The following is a 15,743-nucleotide window of genomic DNA, read 5'->3' on the forward strand; positions in this document are numbered from 1 at the left end:
AAGTCCTGCAACATCTCTATCATATAGGATCTGTCATTCTTAGTATGTCAAGGCTCAGAATAACCTGCTCAAGGGCATATATCTGTTAAAGACAGACCCAAGATTCAAATCCAACTTCCTGACCAGAGCCCACTCTGAGCCACCATATGTATTATTAAGTCATTTGAGTGTTTACCTTCTACATTTAAATCACATCTTCCAGTTATTAACAATACCTTTGAAGGAATCACCAAATCATGTAAGCTCTTTGAATTTTAATTTCTTTAGTCAAAATCAGTGTATTAGAATACTTCCTTTACAAAGTTGATATGATGATTAAATCAGTCCCAATACGGGTGAGAGAGCAAACATTTATTGAATGCTGACTATATCCACGCTATATTGTAGAATGTAGAACATTTTATATGTGATAGCTAATTTAATCCTCACAATAATGTTACAAATGAGGACAGTGAGGCACAGATGCATTAAGCACCACACTTAGAGTTACACAGCTGGGATGCAACCCATCCCAGCGTTTCTGAAGCCTGTACTCTTCACCACTGGGTCATGCTGCCTCTACAGAGAAGTAAGATCTTAGGAAATCCCTCACACACCATGAGCCACATGCCTGGAATCCTGTATATGTTCAGTGCTGGCTACAATTCTTATTCAATGTTAAGCTTATCATGTTTTGGTAAGTGCTAGACACTGTGTTAGGCAAACAAGATAGATACGGCCCTTGTTCTAATGCCTTTCTTGGAATATTGGAAAGCCATTTCGAGTCATGATTATTTTTTTCCCCATCTGTCAAGCTGCCTGTGAGAACTCGGGACATGTCAGTCATTTATGTGAAAGGTTACAGAGGAGGCCAGGGAGGTGACTTCATCTGGAGGCAAATACTGAGCATTGAGGAAAGAGCTGCCGAAAGTTGGCCAGAGGTCCCATAGAGGCCCTCAGAGGGGCTGCTGCCTCCCCCACTGGCCTCTCCATAGGCAAGGAGCATGGGGCTCAGGGTCAAGGTGAAAGAAAACAACTGGCTGATAAAACGGAGTCCAAAAAATTGATCTAACAGACATTTGGTGACCAGAGGTCAGGGAGCACAGGTTGTTGGTATTGTTTTTAATTAATTTATTTCTTTTTTAGCGAGAGAGAGAGAGAGAGAGAGAGAGAGCAAGGGAGAGAGGGACAATCAGACTCCACACTGAGAATGGAGCCCAACACAGGGCTCCATCTCATGACCCTGAGATCATGAACTGAACCAATAACAAGAGTCAGACACTCAACTGACTGAGTCAACCAGGTGCCACAGGTTCATGGTATTTTTTAGCTGGAAGAACAATCAGAGAGCTAATCTAACCCCGTAATGTCACAGAGGAACCTGAGCCAGGGAGACACGAAGTAGTTAGATGGCACTTGTGGCTTTGGTTGCATCCCTCTTCCTTTCTGCAGCCCATTTCCTCCCTCTGTAAAACAGGGAGATGAAAAGTGATCTTCCAACTTTCTTCAAAGTCCACTATGCTATGAATCTACATGTTTAAATCATATGGTTACCTATTCGCTCATTAAGAACATGTGGACAAATGATACTTTTATTAGGAATAACAACCATTTATTAATTCGTGTTTGTGGATGATGTAGGGGCAATTAACTACCTATCATTCTCTTTTAACTGCTTTGGCACTATCAACATATAGAGCCCGGGCCTAGAAACTTCCATAGATGTTTACTGTTCTTTCCAGAGAGAAGGCTTGATTTTGTTTGCAGCCACATATAAGTAATTCTTTCAGTGAACATGCGAGTGTGCTGGCCATTTCAAACTCATTTTGAAGCAAGTTTATCAAACTTATCAGATATTAAACGTTAAAAATAAATAATTATCTGGTGGCTGGGATGACAGATTTTTAATATTTTCTTGGGCTCTGCTTTCATGTGCAGAATAGCTAACATTTACTTAGCATTTACTCTGTGTCCTATTCTGTCCTTTACATGGATTGTTTGATTTATTCTCACAAAACCCTATGAAGGAGAAGCTATTATATTCTCCCATTTTACAGAGGAAAAACGTAAAGTTAAATGAAGCTAAGGTTATGTAACCTATTCAAAGTGACACAGAAAGTGGTGGCATTGGGACTCAAACTCAACCTGTTCAGAGTTTATACTTATTATTCTTTTTTTGAGTGGAGTTGATAGACACAACGTTCATTAGTTTCAAATGTGCAACTTAGTGATTTGACAAGCGTATCCATCATGCTGTACTCATGCTTTTCACTATGGTAACTTCATTCTTCATGATGCCCTCAGCTTTCATTAGGGACACAAAGAATATCACTTTCTGTGAAAAGAAATGCAAGTATTTTAGAAATAATACCTGGTTTTTTTTATTGGTTTTGGAGGGGTTTTTTTGGATAAAATTTATGAATTTTTTTAGTTTTAGTTTCATGAATTTAAGTTATGATTAAATAACAAATTTTTAAGAGACAGCTTATCTTCAGCAACCTATAAATTATGTATTAAAACACATTTGCTCTCAGGTACGTCTGATGAGAAGCTGTACTTTACATGAATCATAGACTCCTAAAGAGCAAGAATGTAAATTCTGAAGCATGTGTGAAGGGGGAAGTTGTAGAAAATTAACACCAGTTTTCCTTGGGAAATAGGCACTTAATATCAATATTTGGAAGTCATTACTGTTTGAATATCATTTATACAAACCTGTCAGCGTGGAAATTGCCTGGTAGGTGTGATGAATGGCATAGAAGACGATGCACACACTGAGAAATGACTTGTGCCATAATTTGGGGAAAGGTTGCTTTAAATTGTAATCAGGAGAATCATTCCTGAAACAATAGGTAGTAATGATTCTTTAAAAACAGCTGACGCAATTATGGAAATGTCATGCATAGTAAAGAGTAACATTTAAAAAAACAAAGGATCCTATGCTCCCCCAAGGTACAGAGTGAGAGGACACTAGCCTTTTATGAGCTTCCAAACTTAAGTGATCTCAACAATTCCTTGAAAATAAATTTCCGGCGGGCCTCTGGGTGGCTCGGTGGTCAAGAGTCTGCCTTTGGCTCAAGTGTGATCCCAGGATTCTGGGATCAAGTCCTGAATCAGGCTCCCTGGAGGGAGCCTGCTTCTCCCTCTGCCTGTGTCTCTGCCTCTCTCTGTGTGTCTCTCATAAATAAGTAAATAAATTTTTTTTTAAAAAGAGAGAAAATCGATTTCTGGGCACTAAAACTAACATTTTACAAGTTCCTATTATGGTTCTGAGTGAAGATGTGAGCACCACAGTGAGCCCCACGCCACGGGCAGTTTTCCTGCTCTGAGAGGTGAGGTATGAAGACCTCCAGGTGGGAAGCACTAACAAAACAAACGATAAAAAGTTTGAGCTTAAAGGCAAGGTTGAAGGGCACCTGGGTGGCTCAGTCAGTTAGGCATCTGTCTTCAGCTCAGGTCATGATCTCAGGGTCCTGGTCCCAAGACTGTTAGGATTAGGGTTAGGATTAGGCTTGTGTCTAGGGCCTTTACACTCGCTCCCTGTGTTTAAATGCTATTCTAACAAGTCTTTTGAATCTGGCTTCTACTTATTATCTGGGTCTTAACTCAAATGCTGAAGAGCCTTTAGAAGAGCCTTCACAGAATGACTGTTTAATGGAACACCCCAACCCTCACATGGCCACTATGTTACCACATTTTATACCCTTTATAATACACATCACCATCTAAAATTATCTTATGTCTTTATAAGTCCACTTTTTTAAATTGTCTGTCTCACCACTAGAATGTGAGCTTCATAACACTGGAGAACATTGGAAAGTTTGAGTTCTACTGTGTTTCCAAAACCTAGTGCCCAATACATACTTACTGAATAAATGGTTGAATGAAATCCAATTTTCTTTTTTTTTTAAGATTTATTTATTTGGTTTGGAGAAAGAGAGGCAGAGAGAGTGTGTGTGAGCGGGGGGAGGGGCAGAGAGAGAGGGAGAGAAAGAATCCCAGGAAGACTCATTCCATGGTGAGTGGGGAGTCAGACACAGGGCTTGATCTCACAACCCTGAGATCACAACCTGAGCCCCAAACCAAAAGTTGGATGTTCAATGGCTGAACTACCCAGACACCCCTGAAATTCAATTTTCTTACCCTTAGCCATAGTATCATCAAGGTAACTACACTCTCAGAAAGAAAGAAAGAAAGAAAGAAAGAAAGAAAGAAAGAAAGAAAGAAAGAAAGAAAGAAAGAAAATGCTACCTAATAAATGAAAAATAAGCATGCTAAGGAAAAAGGCTTGACGCTTATTTGAAACCTTGAGCACAAGACCAAGAACCACCCCGCAGTGTTCATATGCTTAATTATTTATTCACAGCTCTTAAATTCCATTAACAAATAACATAGGCACTAAGTGGAATGATGCTGAGCCTGCTTAATTAGTAACTTAAAAATAAAACAAAAGGCAAGTAATCTCACACACCCCAGACCCCAGGTTCAAGGCAATCTAGGGAAGCTCGGCATTTAGGTTTGCCCAAACAGAATGTTCTGCAAAGAACAAGCCAATGAACCTCCACTCTTGGCCCAGTGGTAGCAAGAGAATCGGGAAAGCCACATCTGCCCCTTCTTCCCATAGTGGCCACTGTGCTGGGACCACCTATAACTGCACCCCCTTCCCTGCTGTACCCGAATTCTATTGTGGTGTCTTCCACTCAGCGATGGCAGCCCTATACTTGCTCAGATGCAAGCCTGATTCGTGAAGCCACTTAGGCTGATCCCATTCTCTGTGCCAGTGTTGGCTTAGAAGTGGGTGTGTGGGACACTGAGGCCAAGGGGATGTTAGAGAAATTTTCTGGGGACAGTTGGGGGACAAGTCCTTGCCGTTTTGTTTAAGCCAAATGACCTTTCATTAGATATTGTCGTGTCCATCTGAAAGTGACACCCAGAATGGCAGCAATTGTTTTAAGACAAAGCTGATATTCCAAGGGCACCCAGACAAGAAGACGGAGAAAATCTGAGTCCCCCATGCTGTACTTCAGCCAGGGAACTAATGAGCTGAGGGGGTTTCCTGCCTCAGGACTTAGGGGACAAACTGGACTACTGCAATACCACTGAACTGGATGGGCTCTTTGTTTTTGACCTTGGCCCCTAATGATTTAATACTGACCTGCTGCTAGACAGTGTGTGGTATAACCAATGGCTCTGCCCCACTTAGGCGGAAGTACAAGCCTTCACCATGATCTAGAAGGCCCCTGCTTGCGTCTACCTGCCATCCCTTCTGCTTCCATCTCTCACAGCTCCCTGCTTTGCTCACTCACCTTTAGCCATACCAGCCTCATGTTTAGTCCTTGAACTTACTAGAGAAGCTCTTGCCTCAGGGCATTTGCACTGACTGTTACCTCTTCCTGAAACTCCCATCCCAGATATCCACATGACTTCATCTCTTACCTTTTTCGTATCACTGGTCAAATGCTATTTTTTTGCACCAAAGCTTAACCCTCCTATATAAAAGAGAACATCCACACCCCTGCACCTCTACTGATTTATTTTCCTCTACTGTACTTACAGTCTTATATTTCATATTCTACTTATTAATCTATTGTCTATCTCCTCTACTACTGAATATCCAGGGCCTCAAATGCCTAGCACACCATAGGTAAATATCTATTTGTGGTTATTTGGGGAACTAAGGAAGGGAAAATAATTCTTTTACTATCCTAGGCATTTTGAGATGCATTTTCTGTTGCAGCTGAAAGCATCTTGAGCGATGGATTTCCATTGCAGTGCCTTGTAAACAGTGCCCTGCATTTTGAAGACAGTCAACCATGTTTTAAATTCAGAGTCAGTTCTAGAACAGAGTTCTCCCCACCCAAAGCCATCAATCCATATTGTGTAGCGGAAGATGAGAAGTAGAAAAATAGTCTGTGTATGATTCAAAAGTTCGCTTTCTGGTTTCTATGAGACCTTGGGCAATTTAAAATTTATCTCCATCTGCCTTAATCTCTTCATCTCTATGAGGAATAACCTATCTACTATCTATAATACCTATATTATCTCTTTTATCTCTGTAATGTGGGATTATAAGACCTACTTTAGTTATCTCCCCTGGGGGTGATAAGAAATAAATGACCCATACATGTTAAAAGCAGAAAAATGCTGTGTGTATTTGTAATGGATTGTTTGAATGAGCTATTTTATTCTCCTGAAAGCATTCATTATTGTTGTGTTAATGGTAACACTGATTTTTTTCATTTGGTGACGTTTATTACTTACTGAAGACTATTCATTCAATAAATATTCACCGAGCCTCGACTTGGTGCCAGGCTGCTCCCCAGGAGCGCTTGAACACTAGCTGAGGTCAGACAGGTGCGTAACCAGGAAAAGTGCTTAAACTTTCTGAGCTTCAATTACCTCACTGCAAAAGGAGGGTAAGTTGCCTGGTATCTTATTGTTGCGACAAAGTTGAAATGGGATAATATACTGAAAGTTATTATTATAAAATCTGGCTTTGTGAAGTCTGATGAAATAGAATTATCTTTTTCATTACTCTACCACAGCCAAGCATTGTGTAGTATTTTCAAAAATCTTATTAACAAAGCCTCTCAACATCATATCAAGATAGCCCAGAAAAAAATGAGTAATGTATCCAAAGGAATCAATGAGCCCTACCTAAACTAGGGTCTGTATGCCTAAAAAAAGCCTGGCTAATTCCTATTCCTTCTTTAGGTCTCAGATTGGCTGCCAGGTACTCCAGTGAGCCTTTCCGGCTCTTTTCCTCTACCCCACTGTGGATTGGGTTGTGTGACTTAACTCTTTTTCTAGCACTTTCCACACTCACACTGGATTGTATTGACAACCGCTTGTTGATATCCCTCCAGGAAAGTATAAACTGCTTAAGCAAGTGGTGGGTGGGGGGCAACAGTGTCTTGTTCACTCAGCCTAGAGCCCTACACATAGTAGGTGCTCCATATATATTTGTTTTGTAAACACATTTCAGGTGATTGGCATTTGGGCATAGGTGAAAGGATCAGCCACAAAGCCTACTCTCTTGGTCTAGAACATGCTTAATTACCTAATGCTTACAAAGAGAAAAGGATGTTTGACCCAGGTCCTGGAGTCAGGAGAACTTGCTTCCTCTCCCCCACAGAGCCTTGTGAGCTTCCTGGGTGTCAACTTCTCAGCAGCCTGCCTTCAGAGTACCGCAAGCCTACAGCTCTCTGCATCAAGACATCCTCCGTCGCACCTGAGAAAAGTTATCTTGCAATAACTTGTTCATAATCAGACCATTTTTGCTTCTAGTGGACTGGAGCCCTGCACACAGTTAAGTTACTTAGGAAATCCCTTTGTGGAGTACAGATGCATAGTGGAGATCTGAACTTCCTTTTGACACATAGAGGAGCGGTTTTCACTCCCTCCAGCACCTGGGGCAGAGCTGGGCTGCACTGTCACCCTATATTTATTGGCATTCAAAAGCACTCAAAGTATGATCAGATCTCTCTCTCTCTCTCTCCTCTGATGCAAGGAAAGAAGAAATAGAATTTCTCAGTGTCTCTTGAATCAACCCATGTTAGGATTGTCAGAGATGCCTGTGAGATTTGCAAGCTCTATGACTCCATCCCCGATGCTTGGAATCAGAATATCTAGAGGTAGTCAGTCACCAAAAGGTCACTAGCTAGATGGCTGGACCCAGTTTCTGATTAGTCCCTCATGAACAATCTGATGTTGGTGGCTTGGCCTTGGTGATCCAGAAAGCTTCTGTCCAAACCAACAGCTCTTTTTCCTGTAACTAGAGTTCTTACCACAGCCACCACTGCACCCTGTCTCCAGGAGCAGGAGAAGCAGGCAACCAAGGGCTTCATTTTCCATCTCATAGGCTAAGGTCTGTGGTGTAACATTATAATCACCCTGTGCTTTGTAGGATGCACAGACAGCTAAAGGTTGTTTGTCAGTCACTGACTTCTCTCTATAAAATGAGAAGGTCACAGTCTTTACTGCTTTAAGACAACCCAATCAGATTTATTTTTTATTTATTGGCAACAGCAAAAAGTCATCATCCCCAACGGGAAACCAAAAAGCCATTTCCCAAATTCTGCATTTCTCAGTGCAAAGATGAGAATTTCCCTACCTGAATATGTCAGGTAGATGACTTCACTTTGCTAGGGAGCCACTCAGAAGCATCAGCTTTTAGTGGAGGGTATATGGAACACAGCTCACATGGGCAGCCAAATTGTTATTTTTCTCTCATTAGGAAATAGAATCAACAGAATGCCTTACCCATTCCTCTACATGAGTTGTCTTTTCAGAAAGAGGGGAAGGAGAGAAGGCTATGCCCATGGAGCAAATCAGAATAAATATCATAGTTATCTCCCATCAATAAGATGGAGTGATCTGTATTGACAGATGTTGAGGAACTGAAGAATAAGGAACAAACAAAATACTCTCAAATTATAACATCAGAAAGAAGATGGCCACAGAAATTCCCTCAGATAATTCTGATCTCTTCCTGTGCACAGAATCATACAGAAAATCTGAAGAAACTGACTCACATCCAGAGTGGGCAATTTCCACTGTGGAAAGTGCTCACGTGATGACATCTCATAGAATGTCATGTGATGAAATTGTACATGATGTGTGTGTGTGCTGCATAAATCAAATACAAAAATCACACAGGGTGAACCTTTCAATGTATAAGTGTTTTCCAAAGACTAAACTAAGTGAACAAAGCTTAGAAGTCATCCTAACCATAGCAGAAGAGTGGAAGCTTTGGGCCCTTGACAATTGTTTGTTGAGTGCATGTCAACAAGGTTGCATGATGTGAGACCATCCAGTACAATGGTTCCAAATACCACCAAATGTGCTGATACCTCCCTAATTTCAATTTCTGCCTCCAATGCGTATTCTCTCTCTGAAGAGCCACACTCATGAATACAACCTTCTTCTTGGCATCTATACCTGAGTGTCTTATAAACATTTCACACTTAGTATGTGCAAAATGAAGCTCATAATTTTTCTCCCCGCCACTCTAAAATATGCTACTTTGGTCTATAGACTATTTTGAGCTAAAGGCACTTAAAAAAATAGCAAATGTAGGGAGTGGCTTTCTCAGAACTTCTGCTTAGTTGCATTAAGACATAGTCTCCAAAAGGACCTCTGCTATCACAAATTCTCTCTCCAAGAGTTTCATCAACCAGAGAAGATTGACTCCTATCCCAGGAGAGACTAGAGGAGACACCCCCACTACCACCCAACAAACTGAGTCACAAACTATCACATCTGCCAACTGTTGTTCTTCTAAGGGCCCATTCCTCTTTCCTAAAAGTCATTTTCTTTTCTCGCAGAGGCTTACTTCCCTCCATCCTTCCTCTATTCAGATGGTACACAAACTCTCACATATCAATGCCTTTTTGCATAGTCACTGTTTTTCCAGTGATGCCTCCATGCACATAATATTAACAATAAATCTGTATACCCTTTCTCCTGTTAATCTGCCTGTTGTCAGTTTATTTCAGATCTACCTATTGAATCTCAGAGAGGGGAGAGAATGTCTTTCTTCCTTTACCCCCCAAACATGTTTCCTTTCCAGGTTTCCCAGGCTTAGCAACTGGTGCCAGTAAACTATCCAGTCACTCAAGGCCCAAACCTGGAAGCCATCTTAATTCCGTATGATATCCCTCCCCTAAAATCCAGTCCATGACCTCCAAAATATGTCTGGAATCTCTTCTCATCATCTGTGCCTTCTCTTCTCTAACAAAGCCACACTGTCAGTAGAATTTCAAGAATTTATTAAAATGGTATAAATTTAAGTCCTTAAACTCCTTCAAGGACAAGGAGTCCCACTATTCTCAAAACAAAACCCGGACTCTGTGAGGTGACCTAACAGGTCCTGATCTAACCCTGTCCTACCTCTCTGGTAGGTAGCTCAAGACAACAGCTTTTTCTCACAGAGCCCCTGTCATACTGAGCTCCCCTTTATGTTTGGGAATATCATCTTTTAGATGGCGTCAGGCCCATACAAGTCCATGTTTTATTACTTCCTACAATGACCAAGGCCTGGTTCTTTGAACGCTGGCACATTCTCTTTCTTCAGACCTTGGCTCTAGTGCCCCTCATTGAAGTGATTTCCTCCCAGAGCTCTCTCATGGCACCCCATTTACCTCTTTCTTAGTGTTCATCAAAACCTCCGATGATCTTCTAGTTTTATACTTTTTTTTAATTGGCTAAATTTCTCATTATAAAATCTTTTTTTTTACTTGTACATCATATAATTAGTTTTTAAAACAGCACATAGAAAATGGAAGTATATCCCAATGATATCATCACAGTATCTAATCATAATCAGTGAACATTTTCTATGTGCTGTGTTGTTTAAAATATCTAATTATATTCTAATAACCATTCTTCAGGTTGACTTTATTATTCCAATTTTCCATATTAAGAAATAGAATAATGAAAAATTTGAGGTAACTTGCTCTTTGACAATAAATAGTAAGGCCAAATTTTTAATCAGGTATTTTATTGTAAAACATAGGCTCTTAATCAGTCCTACCACATAGCTTTTCCTGCAAAATACAGGGTAGTTATTAGGCATGTTCATAGCAGTGATGTTATAAACCTTGATAATTGAAGTAAATAAATTAGGGCAAAAAAAAAATTAGGGCATATCTATGTTCATAATATGAAAGATGGTCACTATATATTGTTAAGTGAAAATATCTATTAATAAAATAGTACTTAAATTATGACCCTTTTGGTAAAAAAAAAATGTTGATTTTGTTCGGTATAAGCTAACCAGTCTCTTTTGCAGTTTCTGGCACATGATTCCTGTTTGTTGACTGAATTAATTGATGAATATACATGATCTAGAGGTTAGAAAAAATATAACACAAACTTCAGCAGTATTTGTGGATTGTAAGATTATGAATGAAATTTGTTTTCTGATATTTTCTAAGTTTTATTTAAAATTCTCTAGACCAAGAACAAACATTTTAGTAATCAAAAAAGGAAAAGAATAAAAGTTTTATTTTAAAAACTGTTTAGATTCTGTCTTGAATGACTTCTTCCCATTCAGTCTATCTTTGTATCCCAAATATATGAGATTTCTACCTCTTTTGTACTCAAAGCACTCTAGTCTTGAGTCAAAGCAGGTTTTCTTTAGCTTACTTAGCCTCATATTGTTTTTACTGATGTAATGCCTTATTCTTATGTACCAATTCCTGTCTCCTCCCTAAATGGTGCATTCCTTGAGAACTTGGACTCTATTTATCTTTATAACCCTTTCTTTCTAGGGCAGTGCTATGGATCTCATAAGCACTCACTCAATGTTTACTGTTGGGCTCACAGTATTATTTATCCACTATCCTACTGAATAATTTGGGATGAGAAAAATTCTAGCCTATTAGCAGATACCTGATACACATTTAGTTAATTTAGCAATACCTGTCCCATGCTGAGCCATGTTAGAACCTGAAGTAAAGGAAAAATCAATCAGTAATATTGATGCTGTCTTTATGTAACATTTTGATATTTTGCTCATCATGAATTGTTTTAATTTTGGTTTTCAAAAAATATTGCATTAAAATCTTTATTTCTGTCAGTTTATCTGACCTCAGCCCTGCTTTTATAGTACAATATTAGCAGGTAATGCAATCTGAGCATCTTATAACAATCTAGATACTGTATATATTATATGTATATTTCTATTATATATAGAATTATATATAAATTATATATAAAAACATACATGATATGTATATCCTAATGGACATCTGTATTATCTCCATTTCTCATACAAAGAAACTTAAGCAGAGACATTAAGTGACTTGCCAAGGTTACCAGCTAGAAAGTGGTAGAAATGGAAGGGCAAGTTATTAGTAGGAATACATAAAGTTGAAGGGAAACTTGAAAGCTGAATTCTTTTTTTAAAAAGGTTTATTTATTTATTTTAGTCAGAGAGGGGGCTGGGGAAGGACAGAAGGAGAGAGAGAGAGAGAGAGAGTCTTAAGCAGACTCCACACTGAGCAAGGAGCATCACATGGCGCTCAATCTCACAACCCTGAGATCACTACCTGAGCTGACACCAAGAGTTGGATGCTTAACTGACTCCGGTGGCCCTGAAAGTTGAATAATTTTTAATGCCTTTTATCAGTGTAGGAAACCAACTTGGGTAGAGCAGCCCAATTAAAAAAAAAAGAAACTGTTAAGAACCATGATTTTTATCAAGTAAAAGTCATTATTAATTCACTCAACAAACACTCAACTGCCACGGAAGCAACTATTAGTGTGGGTTAAGTGACATCAAAGATATGGTGGCCAGGGAGCCCAGGCACAGTGGCAGTGTGCTAGTATCAAATCTGATTTCTCCTCTCAAAAAACATTTATCGCTTTTTCACCACATTGAAGTGGCTTTTCCAGACAAAAGTTGGTAGTGACTATCATTAATTTAAGTAAGCTACTTATTTATTATGGGCAGCAACCATATGACCACATGCTTGCTTCACCTGCATCCATGATGATCATCTAAGAGCAGGCATGTAAAATGAGACTCCTGGGCCTTCCTCCAAACTACCAAGTAAGAGCCTGCCTTTAAAACAATGTTTAAAGAGCTGAGGCCGTCCAATCCTAAGACTGAGCTGAAAGCTAGCTCACCCATTTATTACCTCTGAAGCCTTTGGCAAAGAACTCAGTCTTGTGTGTATGTTTGTTTAGCTTCAGTATCCTCATAAGTAAAGTGGGAATAAAAATACCTACCTCTCATAAGGGTTTCATGAGGACCAAATTAGAATGAAGGTCTAATTATAACAATATTTATAGCAGTTTACAAATAGAGAGTACTTTCGAACTGTCAGGGATTGTGGTAAATGCTGTACCTACATTATCTTATTAACTTCTCTTAAGCACTTAGCAGAGTCCTCACCACATAGTCAATACTCAATTGGTAAGAACCATAGCCTGAGTAGCCACCCAGATCATCGTAATTAATGGGGAGCCGGTCACAGACACAAGGGTTAGGTCCAGAGTCTGAGAGTGATGAATAACCTAGAACAGGTCAGCCAGGCTGGTGGTCCCCAAAGCCAGCCTATTGCCTCAGAGTCATCTGGGCGAGCTCATTAAAACACATTGTAACACTCTGGCCCTCAAACCTCTAACTCAGTAGCTCTTGGGAGGACCTAGAAGTCTCTATTGTTTAAAAAGCCCAGATAATTTTGAATTATGGTCGATATTTATTTTTTTTTATGGCCAATATTTAAAGCAAGTGGATAACTTGAGTTACAGATTTCTTAAAATTCATCAAGTTAAGGAATAAGTCATTTTTTCCCCTTGCCTTTTTCAGCTCCAGGGCCTAGGACAATGCTGCCACACAGAAGTGCTCAGAAATATTTTGGATTTGATGAGCATAAAATGGGCCTAATAAAGCCTGTTTTGTCTGCTTCCCAGGGGCTTTATGAGAAGTGTTTAGAAAGCTCCAGTCTATAGTACACCTAAAAAACAGAAGATGCCATACAGTAGTGTAATTTTATAGATTTAGTTATTAACTTCTTTTACTGTGCCTTCTCTCTCCCTTTAAACATAAATCATTTGGTTTGGAGGTATCCACCGTTATATTGGATTTCTAAAAATAAATTACAGGCAAAACTGCAGATAAAACATCTCCTCCAAATTACTCAAAATTATTTTTACTCAAATTATTTTTACTCAGAATTAAAATACTGTAGAATGACCCAAAATTTCACATTAAAGTTCAATCCTGTTAACTATTCAGTTCCTTATTCATTTCTATTAGCTTTAGACCTGTCTTATGGCACATCTGGTTATCTCTACCGACTGCCGACACAATACAGTCTATTGCAGGTACCCTTGCTGCATCCCACTAGAACAGCGAAGCCTTTAAGGACACTCAGCAGGGCCATTCTAGTTCCTTCCAGTTGCCTATCATTCAACTATTTTCAAATGCAGACATCCTTTGGGAGAGTCCTGGAAATCTCCGAGCTCAGGCTTATGAGAGAATTAGAAACAAGTTCTCCAGAATGAGGGAAATGATGTGGTAGCTCAAGAAAATGGCCTGGAATAGGAAAATCTGAGAGCCAGAAAGGCAGTTATATGTTAATACTGGGGCTCAGTGCAGACATAGTTTATGAGACTAGACTTGAATTCTTCACTCTCCCTGGGTGCTGCATGTAGAGAGAAGCAAGTGATCCTCAACAGAAAATGGAAGGAGGATATTAATGTCTGACCACACAACCACATCTGGGCTTCCAATCCTCCAGAGCTGATAGATGGTCACCAAACACAACTTGCCCAAGGGTAACCTTTCTTTCTGTGCAAACCTATTTCACTGAAAGTTCACTTCAGTGCTACCTCATTGGTGGGAATAAAAGAAGCTTCCAAAGAATAAAAGGATAGAAAGAAATCACTAAATCTATTTCTAGCTCAGAAGGCCATTCCGGGATGTATGGGACCTCACATTCATGTACACAAAGGTGAATGTTTTCAACTCTGGAACCGGTATAGAACCCCAAGGAGGCAAGGAAAAGAGCAGAGGAAGCTTCTCCTACCTTCTGTGGCTCCGATCTCGATGGTGCCTTTCACTTGGCTGAAGCACCATAGTGTGTCCTGGGTGAGCGCCCCAATTCCTGAAAGCAACACAAGGAGACACTTCAGGTTAGGTGAGAGTTCCTTGTTATCCTTTAAAAGGCCAACCAGAAAGGAGGCACGTGGTGTAAGGCATGCATTTCTAGAAGGAGACTTGCACACCAGGTATCATCCCGTTGGAGAGGAGACCCTAACCAGCGCTGGGAGAAGGTCTGGGCTGCAAGCAGTGTGTCCTGCTGTGAATCAGGGCTCTGTCCCCTCCATCTGACCACGCTGGGGCTCCTCTGAGCTGGAGCAATCGGAGTCCGTCCCTTCTGGTCCCCTGGCAGCGCCCTGGAGCGGGCCTGCCCTCACACCCTGTGTGACTGCCCCTTTTCATGGGAATACTAATGCTCTCGATTGTTTTCCTCCTGTGGTGTAGGGAGGAGAAAGAGGCAGTTCGTTAGAGGGAAGAGAGGAAAAGAAAGACAACTTCTTTTTTTTCTTTCTTTAAACTGGTTTCACTGCTTGAACGGCCAGTAAGGGGTCAGAATCTTAGAACTTGTGTCTCTCTTGTTCACTTCTTGACTGCTTGCCAAAGTCCGAGCTGACTGCAGAGGAGAGGAAAGCAAAAAACAGGTTGGGGATGGGGGCCGGAGGGGGGGGCCTGCTGACAGCCCTAGGGAGTCAGCGCTGACAAATGTGACCTATTTTGTGCCGTGGGGATTTGTGTCTCAAATGTGGACCCAACCTTTGAGGGGAGGGTTGCGTTTTCTGGCTTTTCTGGCTTCTGGTTTCTACAAATATATGTATCTAGTATGAATGCATATACTAATATACCTACTAATATATTTATTAATAATAATATGTGTGTTCAAGTCAAAAAAAGTCCTTTTCAAGGCACTTCTGAATAGCAGTGGTGCCAGTTTATGTCTTGACAGCCTGGCTGTTCCCTTCAACTCGACTAGGCTTTAAAATTAAGAGGAATGAAAATTAAGAGGAATATTTCATCGTCAATTTTAGGAGAGGCTATCATTTTCAGAATGGTTATATTAGTAAAAAAGAGAAAGCAAGTATCAAAACCAAAGTGACTTTCTAAAAATGCACACAAAACTCAATAGCCATCCTATCCTCAGTGTGCGTGATGGACTTTCACTGAACTCTATGGAAACCTTCACTCCCTCAGCCACATGAAATAAAGGCTGGGC

At 40.2% G+C, this 15,743-nt stretch overlaps 1 protein-coding gene across 3 annotated transcripts in view; it reads right to left on the bottom strand.

Moving 5' to 3' along the window:
- The window catches only part of PPP2R2B (protein phosphatase 2 regulatory subunit Bbeta), a 440,017-nt gene extending 425,087 nt beyond the window's left edge, over window positions 1-14,930 (bottom strand). The window contains exons 1-2 of one of the 3 annotated variants that reach the window (XM_025447681.3): window positions 14,719-14,930; window positions 14,520-14,597 (exon numbers count right to left, since the gene is read on the bottom strand). In XM_025447681.3, the coding sequence (XP_025303466.1) occupies window positions 14,520-14,597; window positions 14,719-14,728 (88 nt within the window). In that variant the 5' untranslated portion in view covers window positions 14,729-14,930. Of the gene's footprint in view, window positions 1-14,519; window positions 14,598-14,718 lie in introns of those variants that run through there. The other 2 variants (XM_025447676.3, XM_049102509.1) reach the window with 2 other exon arrangements.
- Window positions 14,931-15,743: the final 813 nt, after the last annotated feature.

This window comes from Canis lupus, chromosome 2 (assembly GCF_003254725.2).
Source record: "Canis lupus dingo isolate Sandy chromosome 2, ASM325472v2, whole genome shotgun sequence".
NCBI lineage: Eukaryota > Metazoa > Chordata > Mammalia > Carnivora > Canidae > Canis > Canis lupus.